Source organism: Carica papaya, chromosome 5 (genome assembly GCF_054855325.1).
Source record: "Carica papaya isolate Zhongbai chromosome 5, ASM5485532v1, whole genome shotgun sequence".
In the NCBI taxonomy this organism is placed as follows: Eukaryota; Viridiplantae; Streptophyta; class Magnoliopsida; order Brassicales; family Caricaceae; genus Carica; species Carica papaya.
This window is the reverse complement of record NC_142313.1, coordinates 39513241-39537881: the sequence shown is the minus strand read 5'-3', so window position 1 is coordinate 39537881 and position 24641 is coordinate 39513241. Positions and strand designations below refer to the sequence as shown.

The window sequence follows — 24641 nt, the reverse complement described above, 5'->3', positions numbered from 1 at the left end:
GATGCCACCATGCTAAAACCTCGAAATTGGTCGAAAAAAATTTTTAACATCGATTTTTGAGATTTTTGTGGTATTTTTAGGTATGTAAAGCGTATTTTAATCTCTATAGAAAAATTCAGAAAATCGGAGACCACCAGTAGGTGCAGTAGAAAGTTCGATATTTTGAACACCGATTCGGGTAAGGATCCCTCACCATTTTTTTCGTTATGGCATATTGAGACTTAATAATTAATAATTATATTTTTAATGAAAAATTAGAGAACTTTAAAAATAATTACAAGTCACTAGTGGAGTCAGAACCGGTTAGTTTATAGTCATTTCAATTTTCGATTTATTTTTCTGTATTGCCTATATTTTGTTACTATTATACTATGCATAACTCAATTGATAATTTTTAGCATCTTTTTGGTTATTTGGTTTTTTATTTCCTCTGCACTGTGTGCCAGTATTTCGGTCATTGGTTATTTGGCAGTGTGAAACTATATTGTTATCTAAGTGAACTGTGAGTATAAAATGAGATATGATTATTGCGTTGTTGATTGTTATACTGATGAAAATCTGTATGAGAAAGATTTACTAGGTACTCAAAAAAGGGCGGACGGGCCCGGTACATAAGAAACCCTACCGTGAACATTACCTCAGTTGGACGATACCGAAAAGTCCCTTACTAATAAGGTTTGGGAGATATGCTTCACCTTCATACTGGACATGGTATCGAGGTGGTGGAATGTTTTGTGCTCATTACTGGACGGGATATGGGAACAGCTGGTTAATTATTTAATTGGATATTGGGTTTACGAGTAGGAGGACATCCCTATAAACTTCTAGAGGTATGAGTAAGTGGGTAAAAATATAAAATGATCGTTTCTTGTTATCTTATATGTGATAAATAATAGTGCATGAATATGAGTTTTCATTAGTTATTGTTGGAAAAGACTTGTTACACAAATATGAAATAAATGATTTTCTTTATAGTAAATGAATTTACATTAAATTAAAGGCTCCATTGGTTATTTTTCTAATTTTTACCAATTTTCAGTTTTCCTATTTGTTATTAGTGTGATATTCTTACTGGGCTAGTGTAACTCACCATTTCATTAACTATTTCAGATCAAGAGAACTAAGATCCAGATCCAGATCCCAATCAACAAGAGAGTTGTAAATAGTTCACCACACGGATTCCCTTCAAAAGTTAGTGAAGGTTGTCATAGGATGCTTAGTGATTTATTTTTTGTTTATTTTTTTAATTTTTGTTTGTTCTTTTAGAATAAACATTCTCGTAACTCTATTGAGCATTCTGTACTATTTGTAAGAAATGTAAACCATAACTCTATTATTTTACTTTCGCATTTAATTTATAATTTTATTTTCATTTAAGTTCCAGGTCTTTACAGTTTATATCAAAGCCACATTCCTCGTAACCATTCCTTACACAAAGACCTAACGAAATATTAAAAAAAATAAATTATCACTCAACCATTGCTTATGAAATTAATAAGTTTCGAGCTTTTACATAACCAGAAGCTTTCATTGCTGTAGAAAACCTTCCAAACCATACTCTTGGTGACTGCTTAAGCCCATACAACGACTTCTTAATTTACATATTTTATTTTTGCTTAAAAAATTTTCTATAAATCCTAGTGGTAGTCCCATATAAACTTCTTCTAAGTTTTCATTAAGGAATACGTTCTTAACATCAAATTGTTGCAAAGACCAGTCTCGATTTGCTGCTATAGACAATAGAATACAAATTGTATTCAATTTAGCTATTGGTGCAAACGTATGTTAGTAATCTACCCAATATTTCTGTGTATACCCCTTTGCAATTAGTCTCACCTTATATCGATCGATACTTCCGTCTGCTTTAAGTTTCACTGTTTATACTCATGTACACCCAATAGTATTTTTTTCGTTAGGTAATGGAACTAGTTCCCTTGTGGAATTTTTCTGCAAAGCCTCCATCTCCTCGTTCATTGCCTTTTTCCACTTTGAATCCTGTAATGCATCTTACACACTATTAGGAATAAAAACTTTAAATAATTAATTAATAGTAAGTGCATATGACTCAGACAACTTATGAGTAGAGAAATAATTGTTAATAGCATATTTAACTTTGGCTTTAGGATCAGGTTCATATTGCTTCTTTGGAACACCTTTATTAGATCTTTGTGGATATCTAAGAGTCATAAATTCAGAAAAAATATTTATTTCATTAGATATAGGATTTGGAATTACATGAGGTAAAGTATTCTGGATATTCTAAGTCGATTCTTCGATTAATGGTGTTATCAAAGACAAATCTATAACTACTGGCAATTTTGACATATTTTCAAAAAGAACCATCAATTCATTATCATTCCCTGCCAAATTTTCTTGAGTACTTCTCCCAATATTTTCATGCATCTTTTCCACCTCAAGGAAAACATCTTCATCTTTTTTACTGTTATTTTTTTGTAATACATTTTCTTCATCAGATTTCTCCCCCTGAAGAGAAGGTGCATGAACTCCCCCTGAGTAATGAGGTTCTACGTCGTGAAAAGAAACATCCAAGGTCACATGTAATTTCTGAGTTTGAGGGTCATAACACCAATATTCTTTCTAAAAATCAGAATAACCAACAAAAACACATATTTTTACATACAGATCAAGTTTATTTATGAGATTCTTAGGAATGTGAACATTGACAGTATATCCAAAAACTCTTGATTCAAGATTTAGAACATGTGAAATGGAGAAAACTAATTTCATCTTTTATTGTAGTGTTTGGAAATTTAATACTCTGGAAGGTGTCCAATTGATTAAATAAGCAGCAGATTTTACAGCCTTACCCCAATAGAACCGATGCATGTTTATACCAAAAAGTGATGCACGAATCACCTCCATTATCTGCCTATTTTTTCTCTCTCCCAACTCATTTTGTTGTGGAGTATATGTGCAAGAGTTATGATGTCGAATACCTTTTTGGCTTAGAAAAATTTCAAACTTTGCATCAACAAGCTCTTTTGCATTGTTAGATTGCTAAACATGAATCTGGCATTGATATTGAGCTCCCACCAACCTATGAAATGTTTAAAAAATTGTGAAAACATAACTTTTTCTCTCAAGAAAGGACACCTAAGTTATTCTAGTACATTCATCAATGAATGTAACAAAATATAAAGTTTTAGACAAAGAAGGAACCTTTGCAGGGCCCCAAATATCAGAATGTATGACAACAAGAGGTTCATAACATTTATTCATACTAAGCAAGTAAGGAATACGATGACTTTTAACCAGTTCACAAATATCACAATGAAAATTAGAGATATCCAAGTTCAAAAATAAATGTGATTGCAATTTTTGAAGATATTTAAAAGAAATATGCCCGAATCTTCTATGCCATAACCATATAGTTGTTCGAGTTTTCTCTTCACTACTAATTTGACATGCACGACTAACCTTTTGGTTTTTGTTTTCTGTCAATTCCAAGTAGTAAAGTTTGCCTTGTTTAACACCATAATCAAGAATCTTTCGAGTCAGAATATCTTAAAACACACAAAAAGAAGGCCAAAAAGTTACTGTGCAATCAAAAAATAAGGTGATTTGGCTCACAGATAAAATATTGTATTCAAGAGATGAGACAATAAGAACTGTATCTAAGGTGAGTGTATTAGACAAAATAACAGATCTTTCTTCAGTAATAGGGATTGTACTTCCATTAGCTGTAGATGTAACAGATTGAGAAGATGAGCGAATGAATTGTAACTGGCTAGGGGTCTCTAGTCATATGATCATATACACCTATATCAATAATCCAAGTTGTATTCTTAGAAGTTCCAGAAAAAAATATTTTCTTGATTAATAATACCTGGGTGAGCAACATTTGCTATAGGGTGCAAATTATCTTTTGTATTACATTCAACTTCCTCAGACGATGTCATCTTAGCTTTTCTTACAATCTTTTTCTGTGGTTTTTTTGAGAAATCCCACCGTTCAGGATAGCCAATGATTTCATAGCATCGTCGTTTAGAATGACCTGTTTCACCACAATGATTGCATATAAAATTGTACTTTCCTACAAATTGATTATTTCGAGTTTTTGTTGATGTCGAGGATAATCCATGCAATTTTTGGTTGACAAACATCCCTGAGCTTTCTGAAATCACTACAGAACCTCCTATTGTCTATTGTTGTTAGTAGTCTTTTCTTACATATGCATATGCACTCTTTAAACCCAGTTTTGGATCTTTTCGCAAGATTTCTCCATAAATCTAATTAAGCTTAGAATCAAGTCCACTTAAAAAAATATGAACTTAAAGTATAGTTATTGCAGAATGCAACTGGACAACTCATTCAATTGTTTCTACTTGAAAGGCAGTCCTATGATCAATTTCCTAAAAAATAACAAGAAGTTCACTATAGTAAATAGACAATGGTCTATCATTTTATGTGGTAGAAAAGGTCTTCTGATTTAAATCAAATAGATGGGTTTCATTTGATTCATCATAAAAGGTTCTTCATACAGCTTCCCATATTTTTTTGGCTATGGGAAGGCAAATAAATCGCTGCATGAGGGATGGACTCATTAAGTCAATAAGCCAACTTTTAGCTTTTTGATAACCCATGTTTTGTAATTGGAGTCTTCAAGTACAGACTTTTTTGTTTCTCCATTAAGATAACTAGCTTTATTTCGAGCACTAATTCGCACCTCCATAAGATGAGACCTTAATGAATAGTTCGTCTCATATAATATAGTACTGATAAGAAACGTAAAGTTATCTTGGTGGATAACAATTGGTGTGTTTGGTTGTTGGATACGAAGGGAGTTAATTCAGCCATTTGATTTTATAAAAAGAAATATGAAATTTAATTCAACAAGTCTTATACGAAGAATACTCTGATACCATGTGAAATAATAAAGTTTATAAATAATTTAAGAATAATTATTCTTCTCTTTTTAAAAGCAATATATAGATATAATTATATCACGAAAAAAAAATAAAAATTATTACACAAAAAATCAGTTAATCAAGTTCCTATACTTATGATATTAATATACTAATTTATAATACTAATATAATAATTTACAGTATTAATTTAATATATATTTTTCAACACTAATTTAATAATTTACAACTCATGTCAACACGTACTAACTCCTTTGCACCTTCCTTTTAATTGAAGTTGAGAAAGAGTATTAGTGTAAGATATTGACAATTGATGGACAAAGTAGCAAAGCTAAATAATTCATCAAAATGTAACAAAACTAAATTCAATTCTAATGGCCCCAACAACTTAGAAAGAAAAGATGAACCAGAATGACCTAATCAAACTTTTATAAAGAGATTTTAATAGATTGTGTGATGCTATTGAATTCATTGTAAAAAGAACATATGCAAACTTCCACCGACACGGATAAAAATGAAGAATGTTTGGTAGAGAGCAATCTGTCGATTGAATTAAATGACTACATGTGTGAACAAATGGGAGACAAGCTCAAATATAAACGAGCAGATTGAAATTTGCAAATCATCAACTTATACGGATGAACAAGAGCTAACAAGAATTCCTCACCATATCAAAAATTGAAGAACTACTAAATCATCGAGTTTCATCACTAATTTTGACCCACTACGGAAAATATGTTATGGAGTTTGTCATAAAAGCACAAGCAGTATCCTCTAAAGATAACAGAAAGCAATGATTAATCAATAAATCATTAAGTCTTTTAATCTTCCAAGAGCCATATTTGTAAATTGTTGCTTCAAGAATTACGTCACCATGAGGCCTCAGATTAGCAGCACAAAACGCCAGATATTTCTACAAAAATAAGAAACAATGTTAGTTTCAGTCACTTACATATTTTGGATGAATATATGATTTAACTCATTTTCATTTTCAAATGTTACAATAATAATATATTTCAACTTTGATAAATTTATTATATTGATGATATAGTAATTCAACCAATTTAACATCAGAAGATATTACCTATTACCTATTTACTTTAAATAAATTATACGAAAAAATATTCAATTGAAACCTGCAAATTCATGCACATTGAAACAATATTCAATTTGAATCCATACATTTCTAAGCTGTGATGATGAAGATATATGACATGGTTCCTTGCCCCAGGCAAATGCTCCATGTGGATGTTTATGGGATAACGAGAGAAAGCTATGCAAGTTGAAACCATATGGAGAGCTTTATTTGCTTTCTGAATTCTGGATTTTGGAAGATGTGCAAGATGCATGTTCTAGAACTATTGGATCTTGTTGCACAAGAATGGGAGGTTTGATGGCCAAGAAAAGGAAAGAGGAGGAAGAATTTCTCGTGCAATCGTGTCAATAATAAGCGCACCACGTCAAATGAAGATGACAACAAGATGAGGAAAAGCACTTACATAACATGATCTTGTGATTGCATAACTGCTGAAGGCCGAAAACTATTAAGGCAAAGATTCCAAGACTGATGACAGTCCTTCAGTCTGTTTCTGTCATACCCAAATTTACATTCTGATTTGGAGTGTAACTAAACAAATGAAATACTAAAATTTCATTTAAAGCAAGACAAGGATATGAAAAAAAGGTAAAACCAAACCATTAATATAACGTCTATATATACAAAGAAGCAGCACCTACAAAATGTTTGTGAACTAAGTCACAAACATATTATGGTATGAAATACCCCTTTCTTTACAAAGTGTCACATACGAGATTTAACCTTCCTACAACAGTCTCCAAGAAAGGAGAAAAAGAAATAACTAACAAACTCTTAGAGACCTTAGAGTCTTCTTAGATTGACAACCCTATCAACACCTTAAAAATCTGCCTCCAATACTTCTCTTCATGTTCTAATACTCATTTGTCTGAAATAGTTATGAAGATAATGAGATACACATCTCAGTAAGTGATAAACCATAATACAATAACAAAGAGTCAACGAACATCAGAATAAACGACATTTTCCAAAGATCAATGAGCATCATATAAACAAGCCACACTTTCACCAATATCATGGAAGACATAAGATGGTTTCCAAAAGGTCTGACTACTTCTAATATTATAAATAGGCACATAATTTCCGAAAAGGGTCAAACTTCCTCCATAAAATGGATAGGCACAACAGACACCTTTCATAATATAGATCGGCAAAAATGAACTCCCTCCATAATAATGGCGAACACAAATCAGAATTAAATATCACTGAATTTCTCAAAAGTCCAAACATTAACTTGAGCAAGCACATGGCTATACTACTTAAAAAAAATCATCTAAATAAAGAATTAAGTACGAGCAATACAAGAAAAACCAATGCAAATCATGCTATTATAGGTGGCTTAACTTAAATTGAGGAAATTAAAATGTCGAGCTTTGTTAACCTTAAATCAGTAGCAGAACAACAAAAGCAAAGAGGAACTCTTCAAAACCTCAAATTCTCTCCTCCAGCCCCTTCTAAAAACGAGTTTTTCTTATTTATATTTCCTTTTGTAGTTGTTAAGCAGCTCATGAGAAGAGCTAAAATGGCAACCACTTTTCGATGCCCCAGAAAAATGACACATAACCATGATATGTCGTAAATTTGTCAAGAAAATAACACTAATTATAAGGTGTCACAAATTTTGTCAAGAAAATGACACCTAACCACAAGATCCTGTAAATTTGTCAAGAGACCGACACCTATCCATGAGATGTCATAAAATTTGTCAAGAAAATGACACCTAACCAAGAAGTACCACAAAGTTTGTCAAGAAAATAGCTAGATGTTTGTTTCTTGACAAACTTTACGACACCTTATGGGTAGATGTCATTTTCTTAAAAAATTTACAACACCTTATGATTAGGTATTATTTTCTTTATCAATTTTGTGGCACCTCGCAGCTAGGTTTCATTTTTTCGACAAATTTATGACACCTTGTGGTATGTGTCATTTTCTGGGGTGTCCAGGAACTGCTTGCCATTTTAGCTCTTCTCATGGGTTGCTTAACAACTTTAAAAGGAGATATAAATAATCAAACGGCATTTTTAGAAGGGGCTAGAAGAGAGAACTTATAAATAATCAAAACACGTTTCTAGAAGGGGCTAGAGGAGAGAACTTGAGATTTTGAAGAGGTCCTCTATGTTTTTGTTTTTTGGCTCCTAATTTAAAATTAACAAAGCTCAAAATACTTCAATTTCCTCAATTTAAGGTAAGTAACCTAATATAACATGATTTGCATTGGTTTTTCTTGATATTCCTTCTACTTAATTATTTATTTAGATGATTCTTTTTAAATAATATGACCATGTGTTTGCTCAAGTTGACGTCTGAACTTTTGAGAAATTAGGTGATGTATAATTCTGATTTGTGTTCATCATTATTATGGAGAGAATCTGTTTATGTCCATCTATATTATGAAAAGAATCTGATGTGCCCATCCATTTCATGGAGGGAATCCGACCATTTTTGAAATTATGTGGCTATTCATAATATCAGGAAGAGTACAACCCTTTGGGAACTATCTTGTACCTTTCATGATAATGGTGAAAGTGTATCTGTTGCATGATGATCATTCATCTTTGTGAAATATGTGTATCTCATTATCTTCATAACCATTTCAGACAAATGAGTATTAGGACATGAAGAGAAGACTTGGAGGCAAAGTTTTAAGGTGTTGATAGGATTGCCAATCCAAGAAGACTTTAGGGTCTCTAAGAGTTTGTTAGTTGTATTTTTTTTCTTCTCTTTCTTGAAGACCATGTAGGAAGGTTAAGTCTCCTATGATACCATAAAGCATTTGTGACCTGTTTCACAAAACTTAGACATTATATTAATGGTTTAGTTTTACCTTCTGTCATATCCTTGTTTTATGTGCTTTGAATGTAATTTTAATATTCCATTTGTTTAGTTACACTCCAAATCAGAATCTACATTTGGGGTATGACAATTTAAGCTTGCTAATAATTTATTTCAAAAAGTCTCAGCTTGCTAATAATGGCTGCATGACAAACAAATAAAGACAAAGTTAACTTTGTTCAACTGAAACGAAGACAAGAAGGTTGATCAATTGAAATCATTTTTTCTTCTTTCCACAGAAATCTATGTCTCATCACGCACATTCAAAGCACAGAAGGCCATTCTGTCTTTAAAAAACATTAAGAAACTGTAGTTCCATAAATTACATCAAAGAAGGAGACTCTAAAACCAACATTGAAAGGTTATTGACAAATCAGTAACCTCTTTCAAGAGCATAATAGAGGGAAAATATAGCATACTTATAAATCACCAAGGGGTATAAATCATAAATGGTTAGAACTCAAATGATTAGTAAAGGGTACAATGTTTACGCCCAATTAAGATGGATATTAAACTCTGCACAAGTTTTCTCAGAGAAAGAAGTAAATGCGTACCTGGCTTCTTATCACATATCACTTATGATCTCGATACCAAGCTTTATAAGTATCTATTTCAAGAGGTTCCAACATCATCAATCTCTTGGATCATCAAAACTATCCTCGACTATCTTGAATAGTTATTGCCATCTTGAGATAGTCTAACAGAAGCTGAACGAACCATGTTAACTAGCATTTCATCCAGCTCTTCAAGATCACCAGTCTCCCTTAACTTATGGTATAAAGGAGCCATGTAATCTGCTGCAACTTTTGCTAGTTCCCATAGAGAAAAGTTAGCAGCCATTTGGATAACTTTAACAGACAATTCTTTTGTAGATTCCAAACAAGACCCAATAATCCTAGAACATGCATCCTGCACATCTTCCAAAATCCAGAATTCAGAAAGCCAATAAAGCTCTATATATGGTTTCATCTCGCATAGCCTTCTGTTGTTATCCATATTATCCCATAAACATCCAGATGGCGGATTTGGTAGCTGATCTGTGTAGAACCAGTTCACCAGTTTAATCATAGCTTCCCAACTGATAGGGACCCTTAGGATTTGTGAATGGCTGCAAAGTATGTACAACATTCGAAAAGTGAATAAAGAACCAAAAACTTAACCAAGAAGAATACATGTCTTTTCCAGCAAAAAGATGAAAGGGATGCAAAGCCTAAAATCTTGATGTCTTCAGTTTATTAATGATAAGCAAGTTTTATAGAAGAAAAAAAAAAGAAAAAGGTTCTTGTTTAATCATTTTATTTTCTGCAGAGCAAAGCACATTGCTCAGTAAACCCTAGGTTAATTCCCAAGAAGCTAACCTGAAAGACAACACATTTTTCTCTGAGTTTTCAAACAGAAATGCATTCCATAACAAGGGAGAAGTTTTTTCACAAGAGACACACACTTGTACATGCATGCATACTTTACGGTGGGTTGCAGTAACGGCATTAAAAATGTCCTATGGGCAGAACATTTGATAGAAACTTAAGCTTGGAGTGCCATGGAGACTATCACAACAGCTTTGTTAGAAAAATAATGAAATATTGTTAATCTAACAGCTCCCCAGACAGTCAGTTTTCTAAACACTCCCCTCCCTTTAGGGATATTTGTAATTGAAAAAAAAAAGGTTTGGGCTTCGGGTTTCGATCTGTGGAGTTGAAGGCAGCTCAAAACTTAAATGAAAATTTTGTTTTGTCCAAGTTACTATTACTCAAACCACATAATTTTAATTATTTCCATAAATCCAAAAAATATGTATATCCAATGTAGTTATTCTACGGTATTAATAAATATATCTCATTGAAAATAACAATACCACATGAAGTTTCCTTGAAATGGTATTAATTTCAGTCAAAAAATATGATCAGTTACCATACTTTTTGATTTTATAGTAAATATTTTTTAAGTTTACACCAAATTGAAGAGAGAAAATTAATTATCGTATTCCAATTTCCACATAAGTCTACTACGTCCATAGTCTACCGAATGTGAATACAGTAACCAAAGACAATCGTTGAAAACTCTTACTCTTACAGTGCAACAATTTGAAAGACAGCATTTCTCGCAGCATCTTTACACAGAACCACCACCAAAACAGACAGTACAATTCTCTCATAGTCACAACATTCCCAAACTAACCCTTCGTATACTACAGCAGGTTTACTCACGGCCTGTAAATGCAGTTTTGGGTCCCATGGAAAGAGAGTAACAAAGAAGCTATTGAAGGTATTTGTTCTTCCTGTTGACAGAATTAGAATGGTTCCATTCTCTAAGCATTTTTTATGTGATAAGGACCTACAGAAACTGATTGATATTTTGACTTATGATCTTTTGCAATGCTCTTGGGTGACACTGTCATGGTCCCTGTTAATATTATATATATCTCTCTCTCTATATATATATATACACATATTTATCCAACAAGGACATCAAGAAAGATTAGAACAATCTCCCGTATACCTTTCCTGCATCCCTGATCGAAATATGGCCCGCAGATAATCACAACTTGACCACAATATAACCTTGTGCACATGCATATGTGGCTCTAACAACGAACAAATACTGCAAGTCCAGTGCATCAGCTCAGTCGAGTTGGCTTCCAAAATAATGTCGCTGGACCACAAAAAAAAATCAAATTGGAAACTGAAATAAGGGTACCATAAATTGATGCAGTGAGTTAAATAAAATGCCATATTAACCAAAGCACCTGAACTTACAAGGATTGTCAAAATAGCTCATAGTGACTTATCTTCTAAAAACCCCATCTATGTTAATTAAATCTAACGTAGGCTTAAATATTAATGCGTAGCCACCCAGTGTAAAAGATCCTTCAAGTTGGTTAAACTAAAAGAGCAATTTTGTAGAATAACTTAGAGGCTAGAAAATTCTGTATGCTTCCAAATTGTTATTGACAATAAAACCTCTTCATGAAAACATAAGGTTATATAAATATAGCATCAAGATAATCCTTTGAACACAACAAAAAGGAAAAACATACGAAAAATGACGCCCAACTGGACTAAGAGCAAGAGCAAGCTCAGAGCTGGGAATAGGAGAACCCCATTTTACACTCTTATGGCATAACAATTGCAGCAAAGAATGCAAATTACAATGTCTTGATAAACTTTTCAACTTCATCACAAGTTCTTCTTCTACTTCCACATAACCCCTGTAAATATATTCCAACAACTTCAGCAGCACCTGCTGGTCAACACGGGCAGACATACGAACTTCCTGAAATGTTCCACACAGTTTCTTTGTATCATTTCCTACAGAAGAATAGCTAGATGTCTTCTTTTCAGAGGGCAATTGTTCAGGAGGCAGCAATGATGGGCATTGGACAGCAAGCACAACTTTGTGAACATTCAAAAGATGTCCATTTGCAAAAACAAATTGCATATCTGCGAATTCTTTCTCTTTAAGTGCTTTGCCAATTTTTTCCCCAAATTTACTTTGAAAACCATAGAATCCAAAGTAGGCGAGGATATGTGCTGCATACCATCTTGGTCCAGGAGAAGAAACTTTGTTGCAGATCTCCTGGAGTGTGCCAACTAACTGAGATTCTAATTTATTTGTCTCCACAGAAACTATTTCTGTATGATTCTTTTCAGTATAAGAATTACATACCAACCCAAACAGTGCCCACAAGCCATAAAACAAAAGGATATCTTTGCCTTCCCAATCCTCTAGGACCCAACAACAACCCTTCTCGCCAAAAATATTTTGGATATGAGACGCAAAACTTGACCTTCCTATATGCACTTGATTGCACAAGCACCACTTTATAAAGGACAATAGTGTCTTCATTCCTTCATTTTCAACAAGAGACATTAGATACCCTGGCAAGCCTGAATAACATGTAACAGCTGTCAGGTTTATGACAGCTTGAAGCATATTCGACAACGCAAAATTGTCCCTGGATGATGAATACTCAAGGAAATGCAGCAAAGGTTTCACATATTGCTTGCCATTTGGCTTCAGAACTTCAGATAACATGTGCCTGACCTTAGATGCAATGTATTTGCACGGAGAATACATCATCATCAAAACAGCCCTTGAAGCTGATTCACTCCTGGAGCTATTAAGGATATCATTTTGATATATTTGGTGTCGTTTCTGAATTGATTCCAAAAAGGACAAGCTATAAAAAGGACCAAAAATTGGAGATTAGGAAATCATCTAGCACCAAGCAAAAATTCCTTAAACCAAAAAAAAAAAAAAACTAAATGTGAATGCAAGAATAACCTTCAAAATGTAGGCAATAGAAACACAGGGTTAAATGTTCTTTTACCAAAAAAGAAAAATAAATTGAGACAGATTAAATGACCAAACTATACCAAGAATAGATGGTTTATTGCAGTGTTACCATGCACAAGTTATCAGGGTGTCAATATGGAGTTCATTTTCATACAATCCAGGATTGAAATCTTCTCCACCATGCATTGCTAGCCATCCAAGAATGTCCCAAATGAATGGCCTCAGAACAAGAAGATGATTCTCATCAAGGAGCTTTTTTACAAAACACATATGTTCTTCAAGCGACAAGGAGCATTCAAATGGTTTATCTTGTACATTTTTTCGTAGAAGATTAAGAAGCACCCTGCAAATCCCATTCTTCCAAAAATAAATATGATGTTCTCCTGCCCAACGAGTGATTAGAGCCAATTTACAAGCTTCCCTTAGCAAAGCCAAATGGTCATTCGCAATTTTTCCACACTGTAAGGTCGATCCACTCATTCCATGTACTATTGATTTTACTATAGGCTCACAACACATGCTTATCATTTTCAAGCATGATTGTTCATCTGCCTAACCAAAATAATGATACATGAGAACATAAAAAAGAGAAAGATAAAAATCTTAAACAGGCCTGTTTACAGAAACCATTACCGCAAAACATTGTGCAAGTTTGAATCCTTCAATCCGAACAGAAAGGAGATTTGAGCTGTCCATGCAGTTAACCATCATCCATAGTACGTGTTCTCCATTTTCTAGAAGCTTCCTGGCCCCATTACCACATAGAGCTGGCATAGTATTCACAGTATGAGGATGATAAGCTAACTAATACAGTTAAACCAAGTGGGAAAATGGAATTTTACATAAAAAGGAGTTACCTAAACCAAAATACAGTTTCAAGACAACAATCTTAATGCCCAAGTCAGGTCTGGTACAAATATCCTCCAGGACTTTCATTAAAATGCAATCATTCCAAACAAGATATCGAGAAGGTGGCCATCGGGACATCACTGTACTTAGAAGATAACCCATCTCCTGGAAATACTCAATTGGCATAGTAGTTGCAGAATAATCCTTTATATTACAAACAATAAGAGAAACTGTTGTTGTTTCTTCAAGTATCTTGATAACTTCTTTCTCCTTCTGTGCATTTAGATTTGACAAGATCATGTTCAAAGCAGTGGCACATGAAACTGAGACTTCTAAATTATGAATTCTTAACAACAATGATAAGGGACGGGCAAGAACCACCACATATGTCTGCAGCATGGTATAGGGAATAATAGTAATCAGTTTAACCACCATCTTTGCTGCCATGCTTACTACTGCTCCATTTTCACATTGTAGAATCCATACTAACGCCCCTACCATATCAGCTACTGAATCCTGGTCAATGGAAGGATATAGCAGAAATGTGAAACAAGCATTCGTAGCATATGAACTGCAGGGCTAGGTGCCTTAGAGAATTCTCTTTAATAGCAACCAAGCTTTGGCCACAAGAATACATATTTTTCATCGGTGCGTGCAAACTTGTCAGTAGACTTAAATTATGTCCATAAACAACTATCAAGATCTAAGTCTTATCGCAACAAGAAATAGTTTCCTGAACAAGGAGATACATCTTGGATAAAAGTATCTACATGAATCTTCAGCCAGCAAAACATGCTTAGAAAGTGAAACCTTGAACTGACAACAAAAACCAGAAAACAATTAACAAGGTCCACCGATATGATGCTGAGAGCAATTCATACATTAGAATAATTAACATTTATTACATATCCTATTCCAAATGATCATCCAATTTTGAAATAAAAACAACCACATGAGAGTCCTTGCTTTACGTATGCAATTATGCATTAAATACAAAAGCCATTCCCACAGTTAAGCAGCAGAAATACTAGGAAAATTTTCAGATTAATATAGTGTTACCTTTATAAATGGATTATTTAAAATGTCTCCCGAAATAGCATCAAGAAAAGCAGCAATTGAGCGAAGCACGTGCCTCTGTATCTCTATATCCGTGCACTGCCATTTCCTTTCGTTTTCACCGTAAAGTCTGCAATTCTCCAACAAAATTTAGCCTCAGAATGACATACAAAATCGACATGACATCACCAAAATTGAAGGGAGCAAAAAAAGTAAGAAAATAAAATAATTCACAGACAACACTTACTGAATTTATAACAAATTAAAAGGAGGAGGAGAAGAAACGTAGATGATAAAACCTGGTGCCTAGACTCAAGGCGTGGTGGAAACGTTGATGGAGAGTGTTGAGGTGACCATTGATGCCTCTGTTGCTCTCTGCTTCTCGCTTTGAGGATCTCATTTCCCCGTTACGTATTGAATTTCTTGAGGTTCAAATTGTAAACTGAGGTTTAGACGAATAGCAAATTAAGCTTCAGAGTCTCCGAAGGCGGTGCAGTAGACTGGTAAAATTGTTGGGTTTTTATTTTATTTTTTATTCTATAATTTTCTTAAGCACAATTTTATTTTAATTTACTTATTGAGGGAATTTATATTTATTTTTAGTATGCATTTTTTAAAAATAAATTTGGTAGATAAAAACTACTAATTAAGATTAGTTACTTTTTTATTATTAATAAATAAATAACACGAAGACTTGTGTCTATCACATTTTCTAAAAGAAATTAAATTATTTTTATTTTTTAAAATGTATTATGATAATTATACTTACTGTGATATACTACTTACATTAATATAAAAAAATATTATACATTCACTCTAATTCCCTTTTTATTTTGTTCGTGTTTCAATCAAATATAAATTAATTTAATAATTATTTAATTATATAATTATTAACATAATTTAATTGACAATAAATTAAACAAATTAAATGATTGTCTAATTCAATAAATAAAGCGATTGACTAATAGTAAAATATTTAATTGTCCCTGTATGTGTATATATATACCTTATTTTTATTTAATAAAAATTAAGTCATTATCTTAATTTTAGAGCATAACGGGTCTGACACCATCAACGAAGACTAACACAAACTAGTTCATGCATATGAGCATATATATATATATATATATATATATATATAGATAGATAGAGAGAGAGAGAGAGAGAGAAAGAGATCCAAGACAGAGAAAGATAGTTCATGCATATACACACAGATATATATATATATATATATAGAGACCCAACACAAAGAAGAAAAGAGGGAATTGATTATTTATCATCACGGTGCAGGTGACCGGGAGGATTATCATTAGCAGAAGAATCAGATGAAGTGTTCTGCTGCTGCTGAGTGGACTTAGCAATATTTTCAGCACTGGAGAAGAGATGAACAGGTTCAGAATCTGCAATCTTGCCACCTTCAAGAGGTGTTCCATGCTTATATCTAACTCTCAAGCTTTCATCTTCTGAGACTTTTGCCTGTGCTGTTCCATACTTTATATCATCTTTGCTCGTCGCCATTTTCTCTCTGCAATCTCTTTCTTTCTTTCTTCTTCTTCTTCTTCTTCTTTTCTTTTTCTGGGTTTTTGCAGGGTGTGTTTTCTCCCCCTGCATGGAACTTATAGCGAGAATGATTGCCACGTGGCAGATTTTAATGGTGTAAGTTGCCACTTATACCATGTCTTTGTGAGCTATCTGTACCCTTCATATAAACCCACGTCTTCATCTACTGAGATATTCTTTTTTTTTATCTTAGTTAAATTTTATTTTCGAATTAAAAATATGAATATTTATTACTTTTTTTAAAACTTAAAATGGTAATTCATTTTTAATTGAAATTACTTAGTTATTAAATTTTTTGTTTTAATAAAATTTTAATTATTTTTATTTAATTAATTTAAATGCATAAAATATTGAATAAATAAATTTTTTTTTCTCTTTCAAAGAACTTTCTTTTGATTAGTAAGATTATGATTTTTTGTTACATCATGTCGCAGTATACTATGAAAACTTATTTCAAACACCATCGATACACAAAAAAGGCACGAACTTAATGAAAAAATCAATTCGTCAAATGCTGACTGAGTCTTTTCTTTCTCAATATATATATATAATAGTGCAGAAAATAATATGTTATTATGCAAAAGCAGCATACACAGCTCACGATACTATTATAACAATATTATTTCATAGTGCATCTGGTATAATTATCTCTTATTTTTTCTTAGAAATCTAATATAACAAAATTTTTTAGTATGTCTCTTTCTCTCTTTACTGATTCAATAGAGTAAGATAGTTATATAATTATTTCTTAGATTATTAACAATAGTACATTGAATCACATCATATCTACACTATATTTACACACAAGTATGATAATACCTTCTAAAGTTGTTTTACCAAATAGTAATAGAGTGAATGTTTCTAATGTTAGAACGATAGAAATAATTGATACTCTAATTCTCAGTAATATTTTATGCATTACATATTAGTTTTGTGTGATATAAAATATTTCAACTTAAAGGACAATTAGAGTGAATGAAGCGAAATATAGTCTATACCAATTAGAGCAGCCAAAATTCATCTCATACAGTCTCAACATAACTTCTCTAGTTCAACAGTTTTAGACCTCAATAAAGGTAAACTATTTGACCTTTGGTATATATGTTATATGTGTGGATTAAAACGATTTTAGGTCTACAAGACAAGAGTGATAATATGATGGGTTTAGATGTTATTGATAGCATTGTTAGGTGCTTTAAGATTTGGGTTATAAGTTGTTTAGGGGGTTGGGTGTGTGGTGGGATTATGAGCATAGAGCTTGTGGTTGTTCATTCAGATAACGTAGCTTAATTTAAAAAAAAAAGTTGAAAAAAAAAATTGATATAGAGATTTGTGGTTATGCAATTAGATTAAAGAGTTTAGTGTATAAATATAAAAATAAGAAAAAAATAAAAAATAGAGAGAAAGGACTAGAAAAATATAACAAATAAAAAAAAGGAAAAAAGAAGTAAGAAAAAAAAATACATATATATATATAGAAAGAGAGAAAGAATGAGAGAAAGAGATGAAGAAAGCAAAGAAAAATAGGCAATTACAAAAAGATTAAAATCACTCGTATGGGAGCTTTTGTTTGAGATAGCTAATTTTGAGGATTATTTTAACAACCAAAGAGGAAATATGTCTTATAATTTTTGTACAGTGGTTAGATTTGCTCTGTGGTTATTCTTGACATGGAATTCTTAATGCATTTTGGTGTTGTGGCGCAAGTTTAATATGTTTGGGACTATTAAGCGATGTCATTATATTATTGTGTTTAAATAATAAAAATTGTTGTTTATGCAAATAATATTGCAATCTCTTTATTGGCCTCTTCTTGTTGTTGAGTTTTTGGAACTATCATCAAAGCTATTTTATATATATATATATATATTTTTTTAATTATGCAAGATATATTTTAGAGAGTATTAAATTTATTTTCAATTTGATTCTTATTGTCATAGAGGCATTAAGGATTACTCTTTTGCATTTGGGACAATATGTAGCTTGGTGAGTTGTGCATGGTCCGCTTTTGTTTGCTTTTTAGGTGAAAGGTTTTGATACGGAATCCGAGATTAATACATGCAATCCAAAACTTTACATATAACATTAGCATGCAAAAACTTAAATTGTTAAATAAACATTTCCTACTTAACTCATATTTAACTTGTAAATACAAACTAAGATAATTGAGATAAATTAAATTGACTAGAACATCACAAGAAATATTTTGATAAATTAATACCAACTCAATAAAAAAATTAATGAAAACTCTACAAGTTACTTTAATAAGTAGATACTAATTCTCCATTCAATAAGAATGTTAAAGACACTTCTCTAAAGAGCAACTTAAGCAACAGCTAATCTGAGCTAAAAGATTAATTTTATTGATTTCAAATTTTGATCTTTACAACCAAATGAGTAAGGCTTTTATATAGGCATGAACCTTACTATTTATACTATAATTTAAAAACTAAATTCTAGAAAAATTCTAATTACATTTTTATCTAGAAATCTAATAAAATATGAATATAAAGAAGCATAAACATAATTAAAATAAAAGCCTTCTCTTGTGAAAAGTAGTGGGATTTCAGTCGAATTCTCCACGCTTTATTTGACTTGGATTTGAACTTCAATATTTAATTAATTGTTGTTGAAGAAACCTTAAAATCCAACATTATTCATGAGAAAATTAAGAATAAAAATTTGGTTAGGAATAGGAGTTCTTCCTCCTTTGTGTTTACTTCATCTTTTATGATTCCAACTCTCTTTAATTAATTAATTTCTTGAAGTAGAAAATTCTCTTGAACTTTATAATGCAAATTCGACTTCAACATCCATGTTGCCGCAATTTCTAGTCCTAAAAGGACTCTTAAAAAGATAAAGATGTATTCTTTATGATCAATTCACGTGAGTTGCCCTTCCCCCTCCCATTTGCTCGTATTAGGTTTCTTTTCATTGATGTAATATAAGTACGTTGTAGATTGGAAAATCCATTCATTTTTGGTTCTTCATTTGTCAATTATCCCGGCCTCCCTTTTTATTAGAAATACAGTTCTAATAGTTTTTCTTTTTTTTTATTTATATTCCAGTATAAATCTATTATTATAATAATATTATTATCCATTAATTTTTAAATCTATAAATTATCATTTTAACTAAAAATATGTATTTTTGGTACTAATCAGTTAAGATTTTTTATTTAGAATAGAATAAGATTCTTATATTATAGTATATTTAAATTATATAACCAATTCTCCGTAGTTAATTAAAAATAATATTTTATTTTAAAGATATATATTATCATAATAATTTTATTTTTAAAAAAATTAAAAATTTGACACATGGTAATTTTTCAGTATTCTTTTTTAATATATATACTATATATAATAATTAAAATTATGAAATATTTATAAAAAAATTAAAAAAAATTTAAACAAAATCATAATGTTGAAAATTATAGTGAAAAAAGTAACCTTTAAATTTAAGGAGAACAAAAAACGTGGAGATGAATAAAATTAAATTGCCAATTTTATCTCCAATACTTAAATGCTTTAAAAAGGTTATTATGAACAAAAATTAATTAATTAGGTTAATAAACATAATTAACGCATTTTAAACTTCAATTTTTTTATAATTTTTTAATAAGATTAATCAAACCCCCGAACGGATGGCCCGCCAAAAAGTTTGCGCGTACCTGCACGCCAGCAGTTGGCGCGTGATGATTGTGAAATAATGGAACTTGGATAACGGGAGAGCTGAGTGGTGGACTGGAAATGGGCCATGTCAGTTTAGCTTGAATCAACGAAAGCAAATACAGAGAAAAGAACTGAAAATTCTTGAGAAAATGAAAGATTGAGAGAAAAAGTTTCCAGATCCAGTGTATGTTAATCTTCCCTCAACTCGTTTCTCTGTGATTATTTCATGTGTTTCAAAACATTCTTATCTGTAATTCACTTATCTTCTCCTCTGGATTCCTGAGAACTGAACCTGTCTTGCGTTTATGCAAACAGGAAGAAGAAAGGAACCTAGAACCTAGAAAAAATTTGCCATGACAACTTTGTTGAATTCAGTTTCATCTATAACAAATTACCCATCTTCTTCAGAAATAGCAAGAAAGGCTCATGGGTTCTTCTCCCATATTCCTAATTTGCATTCCTTTTCACTCAACAAGGGTTTTACTAAACTTTTGGCAGCCTCCCAAATGAGTATTTCTCAAAAAGATTCTGTTTTTAGTCTACCCAATTGGAAGTCTGGGAAGAATAATGATCCAAGTAAGGAAAGGTTGAATGATGCATTTTACCATTTGGAGTATATGGTGGGGAAAGGGCATAAGCCTGATGTAATTCAAGCTACTCAGTTACTGTATGATTTGTGCAAGGCAAATAAGCTGAAGAAAGCTATTAGGGTTATGGAGATGATGGTTAGCTCTGGTATTATACCAGATGCAGCTTCTTATACTTACTTGGTGAATCATTTGTGTAAGAAAGGAAATGTTGGCCATGCAATGCAGTTAGTTGAAAAAATGGAGGAGTATGGTTACCCAACAAATACTGTAACTTATAATTCACTGGTTAGAGGTCTTTGTATGCATGGAAACTTGAATCAGAGCTTACAGCTCTTGGATAAACTGATGCATAAAGGTTTAGTCCCAAATGCTTTTACTTATTCATTCTTGCTTGAAGCTGCTTATAAGGAAAGAGGTGCAAATGAAGCTATGAGGCTCTTGGATGAGATCATCCAAAAGGGTGGGAAGCCTAACTTGGTTACTTACAATGTTCTATTAACTGGTTTATGCAAGGAAGGTAGAACAGATAAGGCAATTCGCCTATTCAGGGATTTACCTTCGAAAGGATTCAAACCCAATGTAGTGAGCTACAACATTTTGCTCAGGAGTTTGTGTTGCGAAGAACGGTGGGAGGAGGCAAATATGCTTCTCGCGGAGATGGATGGGGAGGAACGTTCACCATCTATAGTTACCTACAATATATTGATCAATTCACTTGCTCTTCATGGACGCATACAGGATGCTTTACAAGTGTTGGAGGAAATGACGAGAGCACGATTTAAGGTCACTACGACTAGCTACAACCCCATAATTGCTCGTCTCTGCAAAGAGGGGAAGGTGGATATGGTTGTAAAGTGTCTAGACCAAATGATTTATCGACGTTGTAGTCCCAACGAGGGGACTTATAATGCTATTGCTGCACTCTGTGAGCAAGGGAAGGTGCAAGAAGCATTCTCTGTAATTCAAAGCCTGGGGAACAAACAAAAATCTTCGACAAATGAATTCTACAAGACTGTTATTTCAAGCTTATGTAGAAGAGGGAATACATACCCAGCACTTAAACTTTTATTTGAAATGACAAGGTATGGGTTTATTCCTGATTCTTCTACTTACTCAGCTTTGATCAGAGGGCTTTGTCTAGAAGGAATGCTGAATGGAGCCATGCAAATTTTGATCATAATGGAACAAAGTGGGCATAGGCCTGATGTTGATAATTTCAATTCCCTTATACTTGGATTGTGTAAATCCCAGAGAACAGATTTGTCGCTAGAGGTTTTTGAAACAATGATTGATAAGAGATATATGCCTAACGAAACGACTTATACGATTCTGGTTGAAGGGATAGTGAATGAAGATGAAGTTGAGCTAGCTGCAAAAGTTTTAGGAGAGTTGAGATTGAGGAGAGTTGTGAGTCAACATGCTGTGGAAAGACTTGTTATGCAATATAACTTGGAAGGTTTACCTACATAGAAGAACATGGATAAAAACCTGCCTTTCTGAGTTTCATTTACCATTCAACTCAGAAATCTTTACTACTAAGATTGTTGATGTAATATTATCCTGTGAATTTGGGTCAACTTAATTTTAACGTCTTCGATATTATAATGTAAAAACTTATAGATACCATGTATAGAAACTCTTTTGTTATGTCTTAATACATTGCACAATTCTCTTCCATTGACAGTCTGAAAATGTATGGCGATTTGTTCTGCCTTGAGTTCTCTGGTAAATTACTGTTTTTGACTCTCGTCTCTTGTTATGTTTTTTATTTTTGATTTTTTATTAAAAAATAAAAATTATTTTATTTTTAGATAAATGATGTTCTTGAGTTTAAAGACGAAACTTATCTTGAACAACAAGAATTTCAAATTTGACTACTAGAAAAGCATGTAAAACTTATTTATTTATTTATTTAATTAAGTAATTATTATATATCTAAAATATAAATAACTTCAAACATTTCAAATCTTTATATCATATTTTGTCCACTAAGATTTGCTGTATTATACAGAAAATTAAAATAATTATTGAGCTCTTATACATTATACTCCATATAATTCATTTTATGAAACATAATTATCATTAAAAAAAATGCATAAAGAATTCATTGATATATGGACAAAAAAAATAAATAATATTTGTTGGTAATGATGAATAATCTATTTTTCATATTTTAGATAATAGATAAATGTATTTTCAATATTAAAATATATATTATTAAATGATAAAAAAAATAACAAAATCTTTAATAAAATAAATAACAAATCAACCAAGTAATTTTTTTTTTTTTTGCTAAAGTTTAAAAATATAGTAGTTATTGAGCTATGTACTAAATTGGTAATTTTACTATATTAAAATATTTAAATTAGTCTTTTTATAATTTTTTAAATAATTTTGATCCTTTTATTTTTTTAAAAATTTTGATTTACTTTTTAATCGGTAATGCACATTAATTGCATTAGCAAAAGTATCATGTGGATATAAGTTAAACACGTATTATATTCTAATTAAATTAATATTCACATCAGGTATTGAGTGTTTGATAATGTAACATTTGACACGTATAAATTTTTAATTTTTAATTATTTTTAATAAAAAATACCAATGTATAAACAACAGTTTTGACTCGGCTTATGACGTGGTTATTGTCAAAGTTATTGTGTGTGAAATACTCGGGTCCAAAATTTAGTCTGAAATTAATTTTAAAATTTAAAAAAAATATATAAAAATATAATTTTGAAATTAATAAATTTTTATTTAATGTGAAATTAGAAAAAAAAAAGGTTGAGCATTAAATTAAAAATAATTTTAGAAAAAATAGGTAAAAATTTGGGTTCGAATGGTATTTTTGAAATAAAAATAAAAAACTGTGAGTCAAAATACAATTAAAGAAAATTGTACCATGTATGACCGCCCATTCAGCAGCCCCGACGAACCGGAGCATGCCGCATGACAAGATACGCTAACTCAGTGCCACGCAAGAGGAAACACTGGGATCTGCATGCCACAGGATCGGACGGTCCGAAAGTGTTCTCGCGCGCGTGGATGGTCCTGATCTATTTCCTCATTAGGTGCGATCAGGCGGTCGTGATTAAACACGATGAATGTTCATGATTCATTCTTTCTTTAAACACAATCGAACGGTTAAGATCAAATCGCGATGAATGGTCAATATTCATTTTCTCTTTAAACGCGATTGAACGGTCGAGATCAAACACGATGAACGATCCAGATTTAAACGAGACGAGTATAAATATCTCACATCATACCAAACTCAAACCCTAACCACCAGCCTCCCGCTGGAGAAGAAGAACCAGTCGTCGAAAAAGGGAGTTGATCGCCGCCTACCACTGCGTTGGAGCCACCTTCGACCGCAAAAAAAGGTAAAAATTCTCTTATCCATTCGGAATTCGATTTTAAACACCCCCATGGCCAAATCAGAGCAAAAAGAATGGCGGATGAGCTAAAAATCGTGGGAAAAGTCTGGCGCCACCATCGCGGGCAAAATCAGAAATCGCCTCTAATGAGTCCCTTCCCGTTTTCCATTTTGTGCGATTTTTCCACAATTGTGTTCACCGTTCTGTTTTTTACTGGTTGACCAAATTAAAACACCCAGCCACGAAAGTAAGTTGGCAGAGCCACCGCATCAAAAAATTCTGTCGTCGATAAATTTTTATTTTTTAACTTTTTTGGGCCAACCGAGGCCCCCTAACGTGTTTTATCGCAGGGATGGGTATAAAACCAGCTGAAACTGGCCAAAACTAGCTGAAAACAGCCAGGCCGAGGCAAACCGTCGCCA

At 32.2% G+C, this 24641-nt stretch overlaps 3 protein-coding genes across 4 annotated transcripts; 1 reads left to right on the top strand and 2 right to left on the bottom strand.

Moving 5' to 3' along the window:
- Positions 1-5478: 5478 nt before the first annotated feature.
- On the bottom strand, positions 5479-15610 carry LOC110821197 (BTB/POZ domain-containing protein). Of its 2 annotated transcripts, XM_022050938.2 has the most exons (10): positions 15318-15610; positions 15022-15148; positions 13971-14478; positions 13747-13880; positions 13223-13665; positions 11855-12997; positions 11317-11469; positions 9372-9925; positions 6386-8959; positions 5479-5799 (listed from the first exon to the last, which is right to left on the bottom strand). In XM_022050938.2, the coding sequence occupies exons 1-8, from the start codon at positions 15416-15418 to the stop codon at positions 9481-9483; spliced, it is 3054 nt and encodes a 1017-aa protein (XP_021906630.2). In that variant the 5' UTR covers positions 15419-15610; the 3' UTR covers positions 5479-5799; positions 6386-8959; positions 9372-9480. The 2 variants fall into 2 exon arrangements, with proteins under 2 accessions (XP_021906630.2, XP_088076990.1); XM_088220864.1 differs by lacking the exon at positions 6386-8959.
- A 579-nt stretch (positions 15611-16189) lies between these two features.
- SMP1 (seed maturation protein) lies at positions 16190-16622 on the bottom strand. Its single transcript, XM_022050855.2, has one exon. The coding sequence runs from the start codon at positions 16534-16536 to the stop codon at positions 16288-16290; it is 249 nt and encodes an 82-aa protein (XP_021906547.1). The 5' UTR covers positions 16537-16622; the 3' UTR covers positions 16190-16287.
- A 3702-nt stretch (positions 16623-20324) lies between these two features.
- LOC110821182 (Pentatricopeptide repeat (PPR) superfamily protein) lies at positions 20325-22519 on the top strand. The gene is made up of 2 exons (XM_022050917.1): positions 20325-20436; positions 20568-22519. Exon 2 carries the CDS (start codon positions 20606-20608, stop codon positions 22310-22312), a length of 1707 nt encoding a protein of 568 aa, XP_021906609.1. The 5' UTR covers positions 20325-20436; positions 20568-20605; the 3' UTR covers positions 22313-22519.
- The last annotated feature ends 2122 nt before the right edge of the window (positions 22520-24641 follow it).

What these genes read in the sequence shown, in the direction of transcription:
- LOC110821197 (XM_022050938.2), bottom strand. Translation starts at nt 15,418, where the DNA reads ATGAGATCCTCAAAGCGAGAAGCAGAGAGCAACAGAGGCATCAATGGT. An exon ending in GAAACTGTATTTTGGTTTAG is followed by an intron (nt 13,881 to 13,970) that starts GTAACTCCTTTT and finishes ATACTATGCCAG; the next exon opens with CTCTATGTGGTAATGGGGCC. An exon ending in CGATCAGGGATGCAGGAAAG is followed by an intron (nt 9,926 to 11,316) that starts GTATACGGGAGA and finishes CATACTTTGCAG; the next exon opens with CCATTCACAAATCCTAAGGG.
- SMP1 (XM_022050855.2), bottom strand. Translation starts at nt 16,536, where the DNA reads ATGGCGACGAGCAAAGATGATATAAAGTATGGAACAGCACAGGCAAAA.
- LOC110821182 (XM_022050917.1), top strand. Translation starts at nt 20,606, where the DNA reads ATGACAACTTTGTTGAATTCAGTTTCATCTATAACAAATTACCCATCT.